General features: G+C 40.8%; 1 protein-coding gene across 4 annotated transcripts in view; it reads right to left on the bottom strand.

Moving 5' to 3' along the window:
* LOC127426041 (disks large homolog 4-like) overlaps nucleotides 1–25,022 on the bottom strand; it is a 201,325-nt gene that overhangs the window by 100,053 nt on the left and 76,250 nt on the right. For all 4 annotated transcript variants that reach the window (XM_051672537.1, XM_051672528.1, XM_051672513.1 and 1 more), the window contains exon 2: nucleotides 6,150–6,311. In XM_051672537.1, the coding sequence (XP_051528497.1) occupies nucleotides 6,150–6,311 (162 nt within the window). The remainder of the gene's footprint in view (nucleotides 1–6,149; nucleotides 6,312–25,022) is intronic.

Raw genomic sequence — 25,022 nt, 5'->3', positions numbered from 1 at the left:
CTTAAAAATATCTTATGGATGTTTATAAAAAGACATTGTTTTTGTCAATTTACTTAAAACATACCTATATATATATATTACACTGCAGATAAAATTGGATGTTGCTTGTGTTATAATGCATTATACTCTAAAGTATAGCTATGTATAAGTAAGTATTATAATGTATTATTATTGTTGTTACAATTATTTATGAGAAGGCATAACATATTATAAGGTGTATTATGAGACATTACTAATGCATTATGATGCCTTTACAATACATTATAAATATGGGCTTTATAGAAAGTGTTACCAAATTATTTATATAATATAAAGAATCTTAATCAAATTGTTACCAGAGAAAATATTTACACCCATATATGTTATCATTTAGATTATGAGATCATGAGATTTCTTAGTGACTGCCAAATTAGATACATTCTCAAAGCCGTACAGTACAGGTAACCACAGGGAATCAGGGATACGTGTGTACTGTATGTTTGTGTGTTGTTTTCCACAGGCATGTTTCACATGAAGACAGATGGTACCATAGAGAGCGAGACAGAGAGAGAGAGAGAGAGAGAGAAGCTGGGAGGAGGAGGAGGAGGAGGAGGAAGAAGAGGAGGAGGAGGCGGTGTTTGGTTACTGACCTTCACATGCAGGAAAACGCCCTTGACACACTGAACACAGCAAACACTGGCATGTTAATGAGCTTCATGCTATAGTGCTTTTACAGCATACATACTACATGAGTGAACCATATACTGCAGCCTCTGTTCCAAAACCAAGTGAGCTGCATACATAGATAGCATTTTATTTTATCATAAGCTCCTGACACAAAAGCTGTTCAAAAAGGTATAACATGCTAAGACACCTTCCTTTGGTCAAATTTTAAGGCAGCATTGCATGTATCCGTTATGGTGAAGGCAATCCCAGAATGCATTGCGATGAGCTCAGTGGGGAAAAAATCATACATGGTCATGGATAAAGTGGGACAAATGTTGATTAATAGATAGGGGAGACAGGGGCTTGTTGTCACATGGGTAACCTGGCCTAATAGAATCATGTCACTATACCTACATTTTTGCGAAATGATTTTTAACGTGAAATAAACACTAGAGGTGCCTAAACAACAACTTTTATTCACTTTTAAACAAATCGCAAGTAAAACAGCAGATTATCAGTTCATAAACACTTACTTTTCGTCCTTTTCCTCACCTAATGCTATCTTACAACATCTAAACACTTTTACTCAAGGGCTAAAAAAAGGTTTTATATTTCAATGCGTTCTGAGCAGAAACAGTATTTTTTCGTTCTGGTTTCGGCATTCTGCAGCCTGCTTTTCAAATGTTAACCGGTTAGAACAAAACAAAAGACTGGGTAAAAACATTATTTTTAACATGATAGGTCTCTGTGCTAAGGGTGATATGCCAATTGCAGTGTTGCCAGATCTGGGACCCGGGGCCTGATGTCTAAACGTTACATAGGACAACAGACACGAAACGGAGGGCTCTTGAATCACCCTGAAGGGGTTTATTTTGTGATAACAACCAGCTGACTATACATTATCCTGCTTATTACACAGCTACTAACCAAATAATTACTGTAAATCAATGGACATTCAATATTTTTCCATTTATTAATTGCGTTGAAGTTATGTAATTATATGAGAAGAAAGCAGTTGCTGAACATCTGAAATCTACAGTACCTCCGGTTTGCTTCGGAGTTCTATTGGTGTTTATTTTGTAAATAATGACCATCTGACTGCTCATTATACAGCTTTTTACAAGACTACTTGCCAATAAGTAAATAAATGGACATGAAACATTGATTTGAGTTGAAATAATTGTATTATCTTACTTGTAGAGATTGTACAGTGATACGAGAAACAGGAAAGATGACTCGCAATAGCCAGATGACTGATAAGTCTTAATCTTCGGAGGTGCAGTTGTTTCTCTGAGATATCAGACCACTAGATGGTGCCATTGACCAATCAGAATTGAGTGTTCCAGAGAGCTGTGTAATAAAACTTGATAGAGCATTAACTTTAAATAACTTTAAATAATCTGTTTGGGAGAACATGTACTGTACCTTGCTTTTAGCACCACATAGTGGAGATTTCACCTTGGAACTGACACAATATTTGTAAAGGCATATTGCGTTCCAGATCGGATCGCACCCGGTTGACTGTATTGTCTTTCAAAGTATACTCTTTTGTACACAAGCGAATAAGGACACAGTCGCCGACAATGGGCACAGATGAGGACTGTCCACGTATCAAGAAAAATTGGGCTGCGCACGGACAGTTCACATGGACTGTGATGATGACGAAATTTGCGTCACAAATACTATGCATGGAGCAATCTGGAACGTGGTCATCAGAAGTATACTTTGGCTTTAAGGATCCATGCAATATCAGTTTGCAAAAATGTTGCCACAGTCACATAATTATAAGATTTGGACTCCAAATTCCAATTGTGCAAATGTGAAATTGACTAATAAAAAATAAACTTACCCTAAGAAATATTCATTGGAGAAAAAAGTGTGACAAGAAGCCCAGATCTCTCCTATATTTAAAAATTATTTTATACTGAAAAGCACTTATTAAAAAAAAAAGGTCAATCTGATTTGTATTAATTAATTTTCTTCTTCTTTTTTTTATTTTTATTATTAATTAATTGTAATTCTAAATTAAATTTTGAAGTAAGTACAAGTAGTATACCATTTTGAACAGACTATATGCATATGTAAGTTTGTGTTGAGAGATTATGCAAGACTGGACTGAGGTGTGTGTGTGTGAGTCATGTTGTCCACAGGAGTTGTGCACACCTCTGCTGTGTGTAGGCAGATCAAAGCCTTCCAAACACTGTACACTATTCCTGCAGCCGACACACACACATACTGACACCTGCAGAGGAAATGAGGAAACTGGGCAGGAAATAGCGGTCAGACAGACAGACAGTGAAATGGAAAAAGGAAAAGTACAGAAATGTATAAAGGCCTTTGCACACCAAACGCGAATGTTCGGAGCGATTTCTCGCCGCAATCAACATTTTGAATTGAAACAATAGATTCCTAATGAGCCATTCTCACCTAAAGCGAACATTCGCGCCGAATCATGCAGCAACAAAGCAAAGCTTTTTTTACGGTAAGCGTGTCCATTGTTTTTCTTCGCTGGCCCTGGCCAATAATATATAAGCTTTAGATCATGTTTCAGAAGCCGTTGCAGTTACCAGAACCAGAGCAACTGGTGGCGCTACAGCACAGAAAGCTTATTTGACCAATAACATTAAATGCTGAAGTAACTCAAGCAGCGAGGATGTGTAGCTCATTTGCATCAAATGCCTTAAAAACTTAAACTGTTTTTTTCTCATATGGGTTCTCAACATGTAAATGATACTTCTGCATCACTGCCTTGCATTCTCTTTAAAAATTATCTGATCTTATGTAGATTGTCTTCATAATTTATTCCATATTGCTGCATTGTTTGGCAATTGCATTAAATCTTAAGTGAGTTTTCTTATATCTCTAATATAATATATATCCCGCCATCTTTCCCTTTGTATCACATTTTTAATAAACAACATTACGAATACAATACAATACAATAAGATACAGTCAAACATTTGTTTTACACAGTGATTTTAAACAAATGAACTAAACACAAGTATATAAAGTATGCATGGCAGTGGTGTATAATCAGTGTTGTTCCAAATTATAACATGTTTGTGACAAGGAGGAGGGCGGGGCCGGGCCGTAAGGACACAAGGCCGGCCCTGAATTGGGCTAATCAGCCGGGAGGGGGGATAAAGACAAGCCGGAGGTGCCAGTTTGAGAGAGAGATGCATGCGGCCGCGTTGCATGTGTGTCTGCATTTGTTTATGTTAAGCCAGTTTAGCCGGTTCCTGTCTCCTCCTTGCCCATCCCTTACCCAGTTACATTGGTGCCGAAACCCGGGAAGGATGCACTGAGTCCTCGCCACTGCCATCCCCCAGGGGAACAGCTGCGGCCGTCTGCCTGGGGACGGAGGGGTCGCTGCCATCCGATGAGAACTGGAGGAACCGCTGCTGTCCGCCGAAGAAGGGGAGGAGCGATTCCGTCCACCTTGGTCCAGAGGACTCGCTGCCGTCTGCCGGGGGAGGAGCGAGCTGACGTCTGCCAGATGCGGAGGAGTAGTTGAGGACCAGGCGACGGTGTGTCCGGGAGCCAGTGGGAACGTTTTTCTCTCTCTCCTCTCTCTCTGTCGCTCTGCCTCGCTCTTTCCCTCTCCCCTTTCCCTCCCCTTGTCTCTCCCAGGGCACCAGAAATACAAGGAAGACCTGCCAGCAGGCACGGTAGGAAGGGAGGGGAGTGTGTCATGCCAGGGGTTTCCCTGGCCTGAGTTGGGCGATGGAGGAGTATGACGAGGAGGAGGGCTAATCAGCCAGGAGAGGGATAAAGACGAGCCGGAGGTGCCAGTTTGAGAGAGAGAGACGCACACAGCCACGTTGCATGTGTGTCTGCGTTTGTTTATGTTTGTTTTATGTTGAGTTTTATCATTAAACTTTACATTGACTATTTAGCCGGTTCCCGACTCCTCCTTGCCCATCCCTTACCTCGTTACAATGTTTTAACCGTTAATATTATTTTTTACACTCGATTCTTTCAAATCACCCCTCAGACTGTGTATAAATGATAATACTGTCAGTCAACTGGTTCAGCAGGTGAATTGAAATATTTTGTGAAGTGTCTCGAAAGTGTTCTTTATCATTGAGCAAATCAACAACACACTCGTCATCACTGATGCAGCTTGTAGAGAAATCTGTTTTATTTTTTTGATCAGCTCGCTAGAGAATCGTTTGCTTTCTTGTTTGTTGCTTGTCGGTTAGCACAACCTATTGTAAAGGCGTGGATGGCGTGAATGTGCTAACGGCGAACATTCGCTTTGCTTTCTATGGGAAAGGGCCATTTGTCTGTGACTCGCCTCTCATAATCGCGTCACATTTGGTGTGAAAAGGCCTTACGACTGGTATAGAAAAATATTGTAGACCTGAGTGTGAGAGAGTTTAAACAAACATACAAACAGATCAGAGGCAAAACCAACAGAAAAAATTACTGCATGGATAACATTTGGAAAACATAAACTCTGACAACAGTGAAAACACACATTCAACATGCAGAAAATAAAGAATGTACTGTGCTATAGTGAACTGTAGATACTGTAACAATCATTGTTACTGTATTATGAAGTGGTTTATCTTTGCAAATAAAACCCCACTGAAATAAGTGTCAGTACCGCTGTATAATTCAGTAGTGTGGAAAAAGCACTATACCAGAGCATTCACAAAGGACACATTCTTTTGTTTAGTCTGCGCTATTTTTAAATTGTTGATTTATCTAAACATGCATCAGTTGGACGATTCTAGCCATGCCAAAGTGCTCAGTGTCTTTCAAAGGTATATATAGTAACAAATTAATTCAACAAGGTTGCCATGGGTATAATTAGTTATTTGTACTGTACATTTGTAATATTATTTACTTTAATTCTTTAACTTAAGTATTTTCCCTACATTAACTTTTACTTGAGTCAATTTCCACAAAGGTATTTTTAATTTTAAGTATGACAGTTGGGTATACATTATTCGCCATGCATGCTGCATTTATAAGACAAGTTAAAGACACAGTACTTCTAAACATTTCAATATGCATCTTGAGACCCTTGCATTCTGTTCCTTTCTGTTGCACTCCAGCTGTTTTGGAACACATTAACCCATCTTTTGTTTATGTCTCTTAAGGGTTCTGATAAAGACTGCCTCAAACGAAACACCCATGGACCACCCGTGCATTCATTGATTGTCTGATGACGAAAAGAGCTGGCCGAAATGGCCGACATCTGATTGGCTAACAAAATCTTGTTCATAAATCATTGCTGATGTTATGTTAAAACAAATCAAACTGTGGTTAGTCTCTTCACATGCCAGTCAGACGATCTTTTCCTGTCTAAGTGGGCAGTTTTTGGCCAGAATAGGCTGAAAAGTGGACCAGACTTTACGCCAATAGTCTGGCTACACAGGATTAGTAGTATTCAACATGAGATCAAACTGACCTCACTACTTTAGAATTTTTTTTTGTTGAATTCGCCACATACCACTGTGTTAACATCTATTCTGTGTGTGTGCAAGTATCCATACCTTTATTGGTGAGATGTGTGTGTGGGGGGCGTAACTGTGCATGGAATCCATGGCAGCCAGATTCTTATCACTCATGTGAAGCATCTCAGCACTTTTACTGTGAGCCAGATGGGCGGGGCTATGCTCCAAGGGCGGAGTCTCTTCATCCTGATATCGATATTTCTACAAGAAAGAGAGAGAGAGAGAGAGAGAATGCACTCAAAAACAAATTCTGCAGCATTGCATATTTAAAGTTGTAAAATTCACTAAAACTGATAACTCTCTGGGAATAACCTGATTCTACAAACACAAACAAATGAAGATTTATTTGGCACTAGATACAACACAAGAAGATAGCAGAAGATCAATCAAACATCAAAAGACTTCCTACAATCAAAGCCCTCAGAAAGAATAAAAAGTGTTGGAATGAAACATTTTGACACTTATTACCACTAGTTAATTTAATATACAGTAGCTGCAAGATGAGGTAAAGCACAACCATTGCATTAAGCAAAATGCAAAGAGTCTAGAAAAACAGAGTGCAGCTTTATGATCACCCCATGCAGGATCCGAGCCTACAACCTTTGGGTTTTTACCACAGAACTTTACCAAATTGTCTTTCAAGGAAAGTCAGCAATAGGGCTGAAAGATTTTGATTTTTTTTTTTTTTTTATTGCGATTATTTTGAAAAATATTGTGATTGCAACTTGAACTGTGATATGAACATTAACATTAAAAAAACCTAGTAAGTGTTTTCTTTTGGCCAAAATTAAGTCATCAGTAAAGATGCTCTACTGCAAATACAAATACTGTTCAAGAAAATGTATTCTAACTTGAGTCCTCTTAAAAAGAACCAGACTATGTTATTATGAAGTTCAGAAATTATTATGGAAATATATGTTGTATAATACTATTATTACTGTTATAAAACAGTACCATGTTTATGAAATATTTTCTTAACCTGTATGTGGCATTGCTATGCGGGCCTTTATTTTGGTGGAAGCTTTTATTTTGCAGGTACACTAAAGAAAGATAAAAAGGAAGACAAATGCTGTCATCCACTCTTCCACTATTTGAGCAGTGAACATTTATTTATTTATACCATTGTTGTCAGATTTTATAATTTGCTTACTGTTTACACCTGGTATTAAGATGAGTTTTGAGTGATCAGGGGTGCGTTTCTTGTACAACTACGTAACTCACTTCTTAACCACCATAGTACGATGCATCATTGGAGGAATTAACTAGCTAGTGACAACTGTTTCCCAAAACCGTAGTAACTAAGTCACACATCCATCGTTTGAACCACGTTGGTTTAACAATATAGAGTGGTCTTTAATGACGTTACGCAGGGGGTGGAGTAATAATTTCTGCGGATATTAAATCATAATAGCTCATTTACACTATTAACCCAGAAAGCTGTTTAATGCACGAAAGCTGCTGAAGACACGAAAGCTGCATGCACTGTGTAAATGCGACAGATACATTTGCTGCAATAGTGGGGTTGCCCTTTACATCAGACTTTGGGGTTCCCCCGACACACTTGAGCACATACGCACATGCGCACTCTTCAAAAACATACATGACCTTCACTTATGCATTAACAAAGACATATAAGCCAAGTTCTCTGACAAAAGCTGTGTGTGTGTTAAAGTGCTTTCTCTTAACAGCCTTTAATCTCTTAAACGGCTGCATTTGCTTCTACATTATGTTTCATAATGCCGCTTTCTGCCAAACCCCAGAATAAGCAGTTTTCTTAAGTGTATGTTGCCTCCCTAGCAACCGGGACAATTTGGTTGCTTAGGAGACCTGGCTGGACACACTCAGCACGCCCTGGGATTCGAACTAGCGAACTCCAGGAATGGTAGCCAGCGTCTTTTACCAGTGAGCTACCCAGGCCCTAATATGTGTCTTTTTTGACCACTTGGGTTTGGATTTCAAGGAGAGGGTCTCTGATTTCATAACGACATACATCAGTCATCACGTTAGTCTATTAATGCATGATATTAGAGTGCAATAAAGTAAAATAAGAAAAAGAAAGCCCTAAAAACCATCACACTGTTTCTCTTACACTGTACTTGCATTATATCTAAGCGCAAACATGACTTTTAGAGCAGATGTCTCAGTTATTTTAGAGGAGTACCTGTATTAAATGAGCTTCAGATGTGTGTGCTTCTCATCTGTGTCACTGCATGTTGATATCAGGCATACTGAAGAAGTTTCGTAAGTTTTTTAGCATGTACTGTACAGGTATTCACTTTTTCAGATTTTCTGACCGAATGGTTGTTTCCTTTTAAAACTGCATGTAACCACAAAAATTTAAACCCTATGTTAGTGCATCGGTTGATTGACAGGTGAGTAGATTACGCTTCGCAGGTTTAGGAACACATTAGAACAGATAAGTGTTTACAATAGGAGCCCAGTGTGGCCAGATGTCTTTCCGACCACCTCCAAAATGTGGTTCAAGTGGAAACACCTGTCTTTAGCACCATGCCATTTCAAATGTATCACCCAAAACACATCTTAATACCAGGTGTAAACAGAGACTAACGCTGGATTCACACCTACTCCATGAGCGGGGCGTGAGCGAAGCGTGAGCAACGTGTTGCGTTTGGGCTTTCACATTGGCCGCGCCTCTTTTCTAGGTTCCTGCGGCAATGGTGGGCATTCACGTGCATTTGTTTATCAGCATACTTGGTCATGATTGGATAATATATCAAAGTCCCTTTCAAGGCAAGCCAGTCCACTCGGTGGTCATTTTTGGAATGCTTTCGGGCAGGCTGGGCAGCTATTTTCTTTGTGAACAAGCGACATAAAAATACAGCTCCTATCTACTTGAATGGGGAAAGACTGAAATTACCAGAAAGGTTGGTCAAGATGCAGACCTATAAACTGTAGTGCATAGTTGGTTTGGTTTAAATATTGTTCATTTGTTTTTGTGTCTTTTCTTAAATCTCCTCTTTATTTTGGTTTTCTACTGCACCCAGAGATGCTGAGTTCAGCGTGAGCCACGTGACAAAAATAGGCTCGCGCCGAAACTATCCGCTCACTGCCACTTCTGGGACGCATGACTCACGCTTGCAATGTGAAGGTCGTAATCTGTTAATATGGGCGTCGAAACGAAAATGCACTGCTCACGCCCTGCTCACGGAGGATATATGAAACCTGTCTAAGAAGGACTTGTATCTAGATCAGATAGAAGCCATCCTTCAACGCAATTAGGAAAGAGGAGAGTGAAGGGAGGAAGTGGGGGGAGTTAACAGTCAGCAAGCTCACATTACCATGAGCCAGCAATACCACAGAGACTGAGAGTGAGAGAAAGCAAGAAGAGACAATGGCAAAAAGCAAAGATGTGTCCATGCAGTGTGTAAATATATGAACCCTAACCCAAACCCTAAACTGTTACACTGTCACAACAGTTTTTCAGTTAGCCTAATATCATAAGTTAACATGTAGGTTTATGAGGTTTCCTCACTGAATGTCAAAGAGTCTGCAGTTTATGATAAATAGTGTTTATGATAAATCATAAGCAGTGTGAGAAAAGTAAAATTATAAAAGTTAATATGTGGAAATTTAACACCAGTGTTGAACTACTCTATGAAAAGATAAAAAAAGACATACAAACACACTGCAAGACTGAATTCAAACACTGAAAAAACTACACATAATAACTTTAAGACTACACAGGAAGCACATACAAATTTCATCAGAAATGCATCAAATTGCATGTTTAATATTTGTACACCAATATACAGAGACCTATATATTACATATCACTCTGGGTGCATTTAACTATTTTATTGAATAACATATAACAAAAAAGTCACTATCAAGCTGTTCGTTCAAGTAATGTAATCTGCTTTTATCCTACACGAATATGTCCATAGATGTCACTAGGTCTGGGCGATATGCAAAAAATATTTTAATGATATTTTATAGAAAAAATATTGCGATATCCGTTTACATCGTCAACCCCCCTGCAGAGGGGCGGTGAATATTTTAGATTTTTTGATTTTGCTTTAAAAATTCTATTCATTTACTGAAACATGAAAAACTTAAACAAAATATATTTCTAAATTTAAATTGCATTTTAAACGAAACGAAAAAAAGCTATTAAAATTACAATGTGTGATAAATCCGCCACAGTGGTGGATGGATGAGCAAAATTACCCACGTATGAAATATCTGCATTTGGACGAGGAGCTTGCAAATAAGGAGCAGGATTCAGCCTTGTCGCATTTGGTGGGTGCTAATTGCAGTCGGCATCAGGATATTTGTAAGATATTGTCAATATCCAATTACATCATCCTATCAACCAGCCCTATTAGACACATGGCCCAAAGAGCACCACTGAAGCCATACTGTACTTTAATCGGAGTCTATAGAAGATACCTGTACATTAGATTACAATGGAGCAAACGTCGATGTTTACTGGACAAAAGGCTCTAAATACGTCATTTTGGGTGTAGCCCATATGATGCGCTTCACTAAAAGTCTATGGGAGCATTATGAGCGCTATTTGTATTGGAAAAAGCATTGGATTGTTTATTGGACATTGGCCTTTCAATAAAGTATTTTTGTCCTGCCACTGTTTTAGTCATATAGTTTGCTAAACATGAACACACACAGAAAATAGAGAAGCGAATATACTGTACATATTGTCTGATTACTTTATAAAGATTAAAGTACAGTTGATCCCTAAAGAGGCTTGTTTGTTGGCATACTATTAAGATTTTAAAGTAGGAAAACACCCCTCATGCACTACTGAGCCTGCACACACACAAACTCCTACCTTAGAAGGCAAAAAATGCTCATGTAGAGGCTTGGTGCATAACAAGTATTGATTAGCTGATTGTTCTGAAGCAATGGATGACAGCTACAACTTGGTTTATGCAAATACAGACACCCAACCATACCACTGAGCAGAGACCTTTGGTAGAGCCAGAGTTTGTTTACACTGCCCCAACAGCATCTAAAACACCATGATTTCTATGGAAAACATAACTTTCAAAACTTGTTGTTTTGAAATCACCTTGACATCCATATAAAATTACAACATCTATCACCCTTTATACTGTATCTCAGAATTTTCATTTCGGACCTTACCGTGCCATTATGATTACGAGTTTACAATCCCAAACATGACATTGACTGAACGTTTAAAACATTTTAACCAGCAAACTGGTAAACAACCTCTTTTGAATATTTGATTACAAGATTACATACAATATTCACAAGCTGATTATGTGCTGCGTACGTAACTACTGTTGCTCTCGTGTAAAGAGCTCAAAAACTCACATGCAGACTCATGAACGCCCACAGGAGAATAACGGTCAGTGAACATTTTTACTAAATAATACATCTGATTTTGGTTTGTTTCACACCAAACCTTATTGTATACTTTCATAACAATCATGAGTCTTATGGAATAATTTTTTAGACTTTAGAATCTTTAAATTATACGTTTGTGTCCTGATAACAAATTACAAAAAATAAATAAATGTAGATAGTATCGTAATCTTGTGGATTACATTTTAAAGGCAATCTAATCTTATTTTGGATTACTTTTGGATTACTTCTGATCTAATTATTGTTTATTTGATATCACATGCATTTAAGTAGAATAAACTTGTACCATTTTGACAGTATTGCTTAAATGCATTAAAGAATACTTAATGGTTCAAAATATGAGAATTGATATGATTTTTTTGTATGTGTTTTTTATTTGCCATTTGTCTGTTTCTGAGTAAAAATAAAAAAGGCACAACATTTTTTTATTGCTCTGGCAATTTTGGCATTTCAAACACCATCCATGTGTGATAACAGATCAGACCAGTTATATTTGTGAATCAATGTAAAAAATAAATAAATAAAATAAATTCTAAAAAGTTGTCACAAAAGCAAAAGTGAATTCATGTACACATTTTAAGCCGAGTACAAGAGCGATTCACAAAATGCAAAAATATCTGATCGTGGATGCCACTTGTCAGTAATTTGGCAGAATGGGGTCGATTTCAGGGTACAGGAACATTCGAAAGCAGTATGTCCATTTACAGTGTGACCATGTTGTTATAATAACCCACATTGCATGCAATCACAATAAATTCCTTTAGCTTTCATAGCTTCCATTTATCTCTATAAGCAAGTAAGTTCTACATAATAATGAGCGATCTACATGCTGGTTTGTGAAACAGGCGGTATTCCATTGTAAAATAATGTATGACATTATTTAAAGGGATAGTTGACCCATCAATGAAAATGCATTCTTCATATACAAACTCTCATTTTGTTCCACAGCTGTTTGACTTACAACAACAACATAACACAACAACACAAAATTTAGAAAATTATGACAGAATTTTCTTTTTTTGGCTAAACTGTTCCTTTAAGAGCACAAGTTACCACATTATCGGGAAATCCAGGCCAGATGACCGCTAGGAACACAACAGAAGCACCCACCACTGGCACACACCCACACTCGTCATGGAGCGATAGTAACAGTATTCTCCCTACAGGGACAGATGCTATGACAGGATCTAACTACTTTGGGGGGCACAGTGTTGTACACAAAAACAAAACCCTTTTGGGTACTAAATAACTGAAGAGGGAGAAACAGAATCAAAAGAATACATTACAGCATTAAGAGTGACACCAAACACTCTCTGACACACATAGACATACACTCCCAGCATTCACTAGAGAGAGCTTATTTTAGCTTATTATTCTCTCAGGAGAATTATAAAAAAAGATAAAAGGAAATCATAACAAACACATACAAGATTTTATCAAAATGTTTGATCATTTCACCAGGGGCCAGATTCACGAAACGTCCTAAAGAAGAAAATTCTTCATAACTACCATTTTCATCTTAATTTCTAACATTAAAAAAAAGCTACGAATATTTTGTATTCCTGAAAAAAAAAAAAAAAAAAAAAAAACATTCTTAAGAAAGTTCTTATCTTTTTCCTTAAGATTGTTCTTAAGAAATAATTTAAGAAGAATTGAAATTCTCGAAATCTTAAAAATAATAATAATAACATCTTAAAGTTAAGATAACCTCACAGTAGTCTTCAACCCCAAAAGGTAAGATGTTTAATGAATTTACTGGGTTTCAAATGTAATGCGTTCTATCATGTTGGCATGGAAGTCGCAATGGGCTGTTTATATAGAAATGTGATTTTAGACCAAAACAATATAATAATTACACAACAGTAATAATTTTTTTGTAATATTATATAGTATTACTGTAATAAAATCGTAACTTAACAGGGCATTGTTATGTGGTTCAGTTAAATCAATGAGTTCTAAAATGTTAAGCTTTTATTTTGGTGACATCTGCATGAGGAGTTTGTATGTAGCTGATGGGAAGTCCAATTCTTTTCCACGAACCGGTTCTTTGGATGGTTCGTTTCAATGAACGATTCTGTCATTCCATAGGCATGTTGCATGCAAGACCTTTTCAGTGCTAGATGAACTCCATTGTTAAATCTTCTTGTATTTGGCTGAACAGATATCAGGTGGCTCACCAATGTGTCAGAGTTCTTCTAATACATAAAGAAGAGTAATCCAGACAAAGTGCTCGTGGGAAAAAGAGTTTATTGATGTTGATCATGTAGCAAAGCTCTTCTGGATCTTAACCCAAACTTCTGTCTGTGTGACAGAACTTTATTTCTAAAGAACAATAGTATTAGGTCCTCCCTGAAATGCCCCTGATGCAACTGATACAATGGTTCTCCTCTGATCAATTGTTTGTTGCCCTGAGTTTATGGCTCCTTTGTTTCACACAGATGCAACTGTTAAAATTTAGAAATTATTAAATAATTAAAATACATATAATTCTACACCATAGAGGGACTTCAACCGCTGAAGCATGCATTTTGTCCAGTAAGAGTGATGTGTGGGTGCTACCAGACTCTGTTGCCTTGGAAACACAGCCACTTTCTGCGGTCAACGTTACATGGGACAGATGTGTCGCCACAAAGTGATAACGACAGATGCCTCCTCCGTGGGTTGGAGCGCTGTGTATGTAGGTCATCCAGCTTATGGAGTGTGGATGGGCCAGCGGCTGGATTGGCACATAAATTGTCTGAAGATGTTAGCGGTGCTGTTGGCATTGAGGCTTTTCCTTCCAGAGTTTCGGGACAGTCATGTCCTCATTCGGTTGGACAACAGAACGGTGGTGGTTTACTTCAACTATCAGGGAGGATTGCGCTCTCATGCCATGCTGAGGCTGGCACATCACATACTTCTGTGGGCACAGAACAATGTTCTGTCTCTATGAGCCATACATGTTCTGGGCCAATTGAATTTTGGGGCGGATCTCTTGTCCAGACAGGGTCTGATACCCAGAGAATGGACATTACATCCTCAGATTGTGGAACCAATCTGGAGGAGTTTCGGCAGAGCAGAAGTGGACTTGTTTGCGTCGAGTGAGACATTGCACTGTCCCCTCTGGTTTTCTCTCTCGCCCCCGGCACCGCTGGGCATTGATGCATTGGCGCATCAGTGGCCGATAGCATCTTTACGCGTTTCCTCCGATCAGTCTGCTACTCGCAGTTCTGTAGAGGGCTCGGTAGGATCGGATTCAGCTTCTGTTAGTGGCGCTGTACTGGCCACTTCATGAATGGTTTTCAACTCTGGTCTCTCTCCTGGAGGAGATGCCTTGGGAGATTCCAGTCAGAATGGGTATTTTGAATTGGCACCCCTGGCTGGACTTATGGAAGTTTTGGGTTTGATACCATTCTAAATGCTAGAGCTCCATCAACAAGGAGGTTATATACATTCAAGTGGTGTATTTTTGCCTCTTGGTGTTCAGCGCAAAGTGAGGATCCTGTTCACTGCCCTACTGGTTCAGTGCTGGAGTTTTTACAGAAATGTTTTGGGTCCAAGGTTGCCCTGGCAATGCTTTAAGTTTATGTTGCTAATATATCGGCTGAAAACACACTTGTGAATGGTGTTTCTATTGGTAGACATTCTCTTATCTCATGTTTTATGTGCAGAGTAGGCAAGCTGGGACCTTTTCGTCCTGTCTGCATATGGGATTTATCTATGTTAGAGGCACTCTCGGCTGCCCTGTTCGAGCACTTAACATCAGTTGCTGATAAGGTTTTGACTCTTAAAATGGCCTTGCTATTGGCAATGGCATCATTTAAGAGGGTTGGTGGTTTACATGCCGATCAAAGCCTTGTGAAACTTGCAATTTTGAGTGCTTATGAGGCGCATGGTTTGCCTTTGCCTCTAGGTATTTGGGCCCTGCGTCCCAGGTTCTTTATGTTGGAACAGGCGTGAATTCATAATTTTTTTAATACTTTAGCTCGCTTGTGCACCACTGTAGTCCTGCCACACGGGCTTAGATAGTTGGCAGCTACTGTTCGCATGGCGTTAGGGTATTCGTTCCCAATTGCATCATTACGCAATGTAGAAGTTCCTTTGAAAGGGAATGTCTTGGTTACGTACATAACCTTGGTTCCCTGAGAGGGAACGAGATGTTGTTTAGCTGCCTTTTGCAGTAAATCTGAGGAAATGGCACCGAAGCGAGCGCCTATAAGGAGCTTATTACATAGGTCATTATAGGCGTCGCTTAAGCCCCATCAGCCAATGAACTGGCATGATTGTATAGGGGCTTCAGACCACGTGACCCACTGACGTGTTCTCAATTGCGTCATAACACAATGTCTCGTTCCCTCTCAGGGAACCAAGGTTACGTACGTATCCAAGACATTCAAAAGAGCGATTCGTTCACTAACTGGACATCATTTGTAGCTGAGTTCACATTCACAACAGTTGTAAAATGTGCTCCTCATTTTAAAATCTCCTCCTCTGTCCAAAAATATCCCCATGCCATAGGGTGTATTATTTGTATTAGTATATTAACTTGTAGCGGCCAAACATATTTTGAATTAAGCAAAAGTGAAATTAAAGTGAAAATGATGCGCTCAGTGCACGCAAACAAACGGAATCAAACTAGGAGCACGAAATGGAGATGTGTTATACAGAACCGCTCTGAAAAAATGCTGAAACCCAATACAGACAAGACAGAGCCAAACACATAAACTTTGAAGCATACATACTATACTAGTGAACATACTATATTTCTTTAATTAAATCGCAGCCTTTTGCAGTTTACCATAAGGTCATATCGCGATTTTTGTTTTATTACAATTTATTGTGCAACCCTAGTTGCACAAAACAAATTTCATTTTTAAATGGCCATAACACTTGGTATTACTGTCCTTCTACTTTCAACACCCTCAAGATTACAAGTTTCTTTGCTGTCTTCAAAAACAGCACCTAGTCTCAGCCTCCGTCCTTTCACTGACCATCTAATGCATATAGCACACAACAATATATGCTTTCTCAATCTGGGAAGCTCTAATCTGATTGGCTGGCTTTACACAACTTTCAGGAGTCGGAATACACAGGTTTTTACCATTCTTTCTGAAAACAAAGTCCAAAGTTTGCAAGGTACAAGGTTTTGATCATTTCTGATTTCAAAGTCGACACAAATTTCTGCTCGTTTTTCTGTATTTTCTATATAAACCTACCCCTAAACAGCACATATAAAAAAAAAAACAAGAACTGTGTTTGCTTTTTTCCTGTCTATGTGGGTGGTTCTTTGACAATATAAATTGTAAAGTGGACCAGACTTTATGCCAATGGTCAAAAGTCTATTAAACTATTTAAACTTCCTTTCAATTGAGTTTCAACACACAAGTTTCCTTGCTGTTTTATAAAACTGCACCATGTGACTCAACTCTTTATTACACATTATTCACATGCCCAGGTTAAGTCATGCCAACTAACAGTTTAACATTCTAATACTAGCCATCTACTTCATAAGACTTCCAAAAATGTCACTTACACCAGTAAATTGTGAGCTGTACACATATAATTTCACCAGAGGGGAACTGGCTCCCCCAGTGAGCCTGGTTTCTCTCAAGTTTTTTTTCTTTCTCCATTAACTAACATCTTATGGAGTTTTAGGTCTCTTAACCCTACTCGAATTTGGCTTGCTCACTGGGGACCTTAAAACAAAAATTTTTAAGGCATTTAAACCACACAATGAGGACTTCATTGACATTACAGATATTACAGCATAATTTTCTTTTACAGCATCATTTTCTGTAAAGCTGCTTTGAAACAATGAGTGTTGTGAAAAGAGCTATACAAATAAAAATGACTTGACATGTAAAGAAAAAAGAGACAGTGTCACACCCAGTATAAAACTACACAAGGTGTGGTTTACATCAGTTATTCTCAACTGGTTTTGCCTCAGGACTCAGGATTTTCCATTGGACATAAATTGGTGAACCAACATAGTTCCATTGTTTATCTTACATCATGTTAAAATACAATGGTTTTATGCTCTTGGGAGGCAAATAATTCACAGCAAAAAATCACATTGTTTGTCCTCATGAACCCGTATTTATTGTACTATGGTCTGGGTCATATTTGTTTACATCGTGTAGTTTTGTTCATGGTTTCCAAGGATGAGGGGGTGTCATGTAACCCGTCCAGTTGGCATTTGCCAAAATTCATGGAGTTTGGTTGGATGCACATCTTTTCAAGTCAACTACAAAAGATATGGGTAGTGTCTTCGCCTCCCTTTTAAAAATGTATATGCCTGTTTATTTTGCTATCCTAACTATGCACAATTATTAGTTGCATTTTATTATTCACATTTAGCATGGTTTTTTCCCTGCTGTTGATGACCCAAATAGAACAGCCATTTTTTAACCACTGGTTTACATTACACATCATCTCCTGTACTCTTAAAAAAAAAGATAAACAGATCAGAGGTACAGGAATCAGTATATGCCACCAAATATGATACAAATACAAGCCATTCCATCATTTAAAGATTTTCTGTCCTGCACCGTGCACACTATGCATTTCATAACACTATATTTGCATGATTCTGCTAAATGTCATTATAGCCTCTGGGAAAAAGAACACAACACAGATTCAAAACAGCTACGCATGATATCACCATCACTGTACTATGTCCAAACAACCATATTGTAAGAGATGACCAGGAAAAAGAAATGGGGTTTATAATCTGTCTATAGCTTTCCATATGTTTGCAAAGGCTAAAGACAGACCTTTTTTGCTTTGGCATGTGGAGTTACAGCATTGAAAGCAAAAAAAGCACACCACTTCAACATCTAGCAGTCTCTCTCCTAATCTGTTAACTCTTATTTGGATTTCCTTGTCAATTTCTTAACAGACACAGCTCTTTTAATACTAAAAGCATGAGTAAATGGCCTTCATAACTGTTGCCTACTGTGTGGAATCTGAATGCTGGCAGACAGAGAGATAGACATGGATATCACTTACTCATCCAACATCATTCATTATTCATTAAAAACCTGATTATGCTCTCTCGATTTGTGTGTAAGTGTTTGTGTGTGCATATGTGTGTCTTTAGAGGGCATATTTGTTCTAAATGGCAACAGTGTTCAAAGATTGGATCTAACACACTGCATATAGTAAACTGCAGAAATGCGGAAATAAAAGAGAGATAATGAAAAAATTGGAATAGACATAGCCTTAAGAAAGAAGAAAACATGAAGTGGAGTGGAAAAGGAGCAAAACATTTCACATTTTGAGAAGAAAATGATGGGAGGTGTTTGCTCATACAAAACTGACTACTATGATTCTCTAAAAACCATGATACCTTCCTGCAGCTAAATGCAGCATTGAGCAAAACTAATACTGACTAGTTCCTCTCTATTTTGTTTCCTTGTATTCAGAATCATACTTCTGCTTTGGCCATTTTTCTTTTCTGAATAACTATTTAAGCTGTATCCCAATATGCATACTTACTACTATATAGTATGCCAAAACAGTATGCCAATAGAGAAAGTATATGTGCAAATCGAGAAATACCCAGATGACCTATTATTTCCGGCGAGATTCTGAAGTGCGCACCGACAGGACACTTTACCATCCCATAATGCCTCTGGAGCTGAGGAGACGTCATGTTTAAACGCTGAATTTAAAAACAAATAGCACAGAACCGCGAGTCAGACGGTTCTTTGTCAACTTAAGTGCTATACAAGTTATAGAACTTATATACTCTCTTGCTCAACAAAAGAGAGTAGATTATTTTTACGGTTGCTGTTATTACTTGCAATATTTGTGTCATAGGACAATGCACACATTCCTGGATGAAGTATGTCCAGAACGTATACATACTACTCACCTGCATACCTAAAGTCTGTACTTTATACCGCCCGAGAAGTGCGCCCTTCGTCAAATACAGTAGGAACTCTAGCACGGCTCACTGGAATACTTGATCCTGATTGGTAAATTGCAGCATTCTGTGGTCAAATATTATTTGTATAATGACCACTAAACTGTATATTTGACAGTTTTCCCTGGCAACAAATCTCCTACACTGAGCTACAATGTCTTTTTCATGTCTTAAGAATCTAATTTCAACTCAAATCAGTATTTATTTACTTTTTTAGCAAGTAAAGTCTGGGTTTGTTTTGCAATAATGACGGGCTGACCGTACATTATGACTTATGTGGATTCCATTTGTGGCTCCTGTGGACCCTAACAAATCCTGCAGTTCCACTATTTCAAACTCTAGAGCTCTCACTGACCAAGAAATTTCCCTAAAAACATTGAGAGGATACTTATGACTAGGGATGTCATAAATATACAGATAAAACGATTATAGATCAGATTATAGATTTTATCGATATATTTTTGAGGCATCAATATATAAAAATTAGCTGAAATTTAAATTAGAAGCCCAATTGGCATGCTTTCCAATTCACTGAGTTGGCTGAGTATTAATACAGTTGGGAGACCACAAGAGGGCAATGTAAGGTTTTTGTACTTCTTCAACAATGAACAAAGTGACATTGATGAGTTTGCAGGTTAGTGAAACTGGTGTAACTGCGCGATGTTTATTATGAATTTTCTCTATATGAAGCCATGAATAGGTCTTTCATTCATCTTGTCAAACCACAAAAAGTCATACTTGTTACTGAAAATACATTGTGTAGGCTCTATGAAAGATGCTTATACACAATATATCATCCAGTTATACTAGATTAAATAATCTTTGTCCTTTGATAATGATTTGGGTCGAATTTAATGTAAAACTTTGCGACTTGTGCTCTGTGGCACTTCAGAATGTTTGCGCTGAGCGTTGGCTGTGTGAGCATACCTTTGTAGAAATTTTTATTTTATTTTTTATTTTAGAATGTGCCATGTCATCCAGCAGGCGCATCCGGTGTGCGACCCCCTTTAATTAACCCTGCCGCTCACAGTTTACCAAAGTTGTGTTGAGAAATATGTCTGAAGAGACAAAGACTATTGTGCAATGAGCAGCCCTATTTATATCTGAATAAAAATGTATATATATCGATAATCATGGGGAAAATCTTCCGATTAACGATGCGTGAAAAAGACATCGATCCAAAGCCTACTTATGACACAAGTGTGTTTTCGCAATTTTACCATAATCCCACCAAACAAGTTTCCCGTGCAACGAAGTCACTCACTGCGTAACCACCATAGTACGATGCATCGTTGTAGAAGTTAACTAGTTTGTCACAACTGTTTCCCAAAACCATAGTATCTATGTCAAACATCCATCGTTCAAACCACTTTGGTTGAGTTGTCATTACTAAGAGGGTGGAGTAATAACTTCTGCAAATATTAAATTATAATAGCTCATTTACACGTACACCAGAAAGCTGTTTAATGCAAGAAAGCTGCTGAAAACACGAAAGCGGCATGCACTTTGTAATGTGACAGATTTGCACTGCAATAGATGGGTTTCCTTCTTCAGTATATTAGACTTTGGTGTTCCCCAATGCACTTGAGCACATACGCACATGCACACTCTTCAAAAACATATTAACACCAGTTATGCGTTAACATAAACACATAAAAGCCATGTTCTCCGACAGAAGCCGTGTGTGATAAAGTGCTTTCTCTAAATAGCCTTTAATCCCTTAAAAGGCTGCACTTGCGTTTACGTGACATTTCAGAATGCTGCTTTTTGCAAAATTCCAGAATAAATCGTATTCTTAAATGCATGTAAACATGGTCAGCGTCTTGACAAATGAAAGATATATATGGAATGAAAGATATAGAAGCCTCAGAGAAGTAAAATGATGTCCACACAGCAAACTAACAAGAAACTATGCTTCTAACCACAGGTAAAGAGCTGTAGTTCCAACCACACCTCTTTGCAATGCAGTTTACGAATGTTTGTTGGAACTTTGTTTCTGGAAACACCAAATCATTGAACATAGTTGGCTAATGATGCTTTTGGGAAATGCACCCCTGGTCTCATGACAAGTTTGCCAGTACAAAAATGAACTAATTTTACTCCCGTAGAGAAAAATAAATATGCCAACAAAAAGATATTGTTACGATTTCTACTAAGTTTTACCCCTAACCCAAACCCTAAACCTAAACCATAAATTTAACAGGAAATAACTTTTGTGTACCATGGAAAAAAAGAAAACTTCGGGGTTTGGAATGAGACAAGGGAAGCGTATTACAGGTTCCCTATCTGTCACTCACTCTACATTGTGTCGATGTAGTGACACTAGGGGTCACTCTTGGGAGCCACAAACAGCCACAGAATTTGCATGCCACTCCCCCAGACATACGGGCATAAAAGGAGCTGGTATGCAACCACTTGTTCAGATTTTCTCTTCGGAGCCGAGCGGTTCTATTCATTGAAGCTGAATTCATCCGCGAAGTTCATTCACCTCATCTGCTGGATTCTACGGCGCATTTCAGTGGCTTCTCCCCCTCTGCACCCGTGGAGTGCAGAGAACGCCCCTGGGCACTTCGGCAGAAACAGCTAAAAGAGTATATTCTAAAAAGAGTATATTTTTAGTATACGTCTTTCTATAGATGCCTTTCTGTTTGTGTATTATTCCTGGTTGCAGTTGATATCTCTCCGCTTCTGACGGCCACGATCACTGTCTTAAGTGTCTGGGCACTGACCACGCGGAGACATCGTTCGTGGATGAGTCATGTCTTCATTGCGAGAACATGACCATGGGAACGTTGCGGTCGCGGCTTTCTTTCGTAAGAAAGCAAGCCACCCCAGCGGCTCCCCGCACCGGTCCTTCTACCTACGGGTTTGAGGCCACGTCGGTTAGCACTGGGGGAGATTTGGGGACATCAATGGGACCACCTCCGCTGGGTATCCCCCCACGGACCTCCCATTCCCCAGCACGCTCGCTTGCCCCGATCGGGCACTCGCATGAGAGTGCCAGCTCGTCTCAGTGCGAGTTCGACTTCTCGTTCGGAGCTCTGGAAGACGATGAGTTATCGAGCTCAGCATCAGAGAGCGAGCTCATCCAGTCTGACGCAGAGGCTTCGGCTGGGCTTCCTCCTTCGGGATGGGTCGCCTAGTCTCACACCGACGTGGAAATGATGGACATGCTTTCCCGAGTGGAACCTTCCACTCTCCCCTGAACCATCGCGGCTCGACGATCGGTTCCTGGGCACAGGGCGCCGCACATGGAAGTGCATGAGGAGCTGACAAGATCGTGGGAGGCACCTTTTACTGCCCAGTCCTGGTCTTTCAGCTCCCCCGCTCTCACTACCCTCAATGGTGGAGCGGCCAGGAGGTATTCAGTGATCCCCCAGGTGGATAAGGCGCTCGCAGTGCACTTGTGTCCGCAGAGCGCCGCCACCTGGCGTGGGCGCCTGAAGCTCCCGTCCAGGGCCTGTAGGTTTACGACGTCCCTGATGACTGTGGCCTACGGTGCCGCTGGACAAGCCGCCTCCGCCCTGCACACCATGGCTCTCCTGCAAGTACACCAAGCCAAGGCGCTAAAAGAACTGCACGAGGGTAGTTCTGACCTGGGATTGATGCAGGAACTGGGCAATGAAGGTCATGGCGTGGTCTCTCGGGTAGGCGATGTCCACCCTGGTGGTCCAGGAGCTCCACCTTTGGCTCAACTTGGTCGAGATGGGAGAAGTGGACAAGGCACGGTTCCTTGACGCCCCCATTTCCCAGGTTGGACTGTTTGGCGACACTATCGAGGACTTTGCCCAGCAGTTCTCGGCGGTGCAGAAGCAGACGGAGGCCTTACAACATATCCTGCCCCGGCACGGTTTAAGACCCCGCACCCTGTCTGCTCATCTCCAAGGGCGTCCTCCTGCAGCAACAACACCGGCTCCGCCGCAGCCCGCCCCCATGGCCCGGCTCCGGCGTGGAGCCCTCCGCAGGAAGCAGATGCCACCCGTCTTGCGGCCAGCCGCTAAGAACCCGAGGAAGGCTTCGAAGCGCCCCCGAGACGGGCGACCCAGGGGCGAGGAGACTCACTTCTCTGAAGCTGGTCAACAGACCACTCCATCCCCCGGTGGAGGGCCGGGAGGAGAATCTTTTGTCGCTGCATGCCCAGGAGGCTGCGGCACACAAAAGCCTATCAAAAGTATGGTTCCCTTGTCTCCTGGGTCACATATCCAGTGTGCATGGCCATCGTCATGACCACCGTCCACCGTCCCATTTTTGCAGGTATGGCGCTCCAGCGGCGGACCCCCCGCCCCTGTGCGTCCACCTGTGGCACAAACACGCCCACACGGGATTGGTTCCAGTGGACTACGGGGATAAGATTCCTCCTCCCCCCTCCTCGGCCAATTTTATGGTGGGCGGCAGGAGCCAGCTAAGTGCTTCGATGTCCCTGGACTCAGCACGGCCATGGGGCTTGAGTACCCTCAACGTGGCACCTCGAGCTCCGCCCCGCCGTGAGGCCCCACTCGCCGGTACGTCCGATGTGATCATTCCCTTGTGATCAAACTCGCCCGGAGTTTGGGCACATGGCTCGCGCTTTCCGACCCGTCGTGATGGCTGACCCGAACTGTCTGACTCGGCTACGCGATTCAGTTCGCCAGGTGCCCACCCAGGTTCAGCAGCATCCGCTTCACCTCGGTGAAGGGCGAGAAGGCCGCTACCTTGCGTGCGGAGATCGCTACCCTTCTGTGCAAGGGCGCGATAGAGCCTGTCTCTCCAGCCGAGATGAAGAGAAGGTTCTACAGCCCTTACCTCATCGTACCGAAGAAAGGTGGTGGGTTGTGACCAATCCTGGACCTGCGAGTACTGAACCGGGTTTTGCAAAGACTCCCGTTCAAGATGCTGAAGCAAAAACACATTCTAGCGATTGTCCGGCATCAAGATTGGTTCACTGCGGTAGACCTGAAGGACACGTACTTTCATGTCTCGGTCTTACCTCGACACAGACCCTTCCTGCGGTTTGCCTTCGAAGGCCAGGCGTACCAGTACAAGGTCCTCCCCTTCGGCCTGTCCCTGTCCCCTCGCGTCTTCACGAAGGTCACGGAGGCTGCCCTTGCCACGCTAAGGGAAGTGGGCGTCCGCATCCTCAACTATCTCGACGACTGGCTAATCCTAGCTCACTCTCGGGAGTTGCTGTGCGCACACAGGGACCTCGTGCTCCGGTACCTCAGCCGACTGGGGCTTCGGGTCAACTGGGAAAAGAGCAAGCTCTCCCCGGTTCAGAGCATCTCTTTTCTCGGTTTGGAGTTGGACTCAGTCTTGATGACAGTGTGCCTCAAAAACGAGCGCGCACAGTCGGTGCTGAACTGTCTGAAGGCGTTCAGACAGAGAACAGCGGTTCCACTGAAACTTTTTCAGAGGCTCCTGGGGCATATGGCTTCCTCAGCGGCGGCCACACTGCTTGGTTTGATGCAAATGAGACCGCTTCAGGACTGGCTTCAGACTCGAGTCCCAAGATGGGCATGGCACCATGGGACACATCGCGTGGCTATCACGCCGATCTGTCACTGCCTCTTCAGCCCTTGGACCGACCTTGCATTTCTACGGGCAGGGGTTCCTCTAGAGCAGGTCTCCAAGTGTGTAGTGGTTACAACAGATGCCTCCAAGAC

This window comes from Myxocyprinus asiaticus, chromosome 3 (genome assembly GCF_019703515.2).
Source record: "Myxocyprinus asiaticus isolate MX2 ecotype Aquarium Trade chromosome 3, UBuf_Myxa_2, whole genome shotgun sequence".
Classification (NCBI taxonomy): Eukaryota; Metazoa; Chordata; class Actinopteri; order Cypriniformes; family Catostomidae; genus Myxocyprinus; species Myxocyprinus asiaticus.
This window is presented reverse-complemented; position numbering and strand designations above follow the sequence as displayed.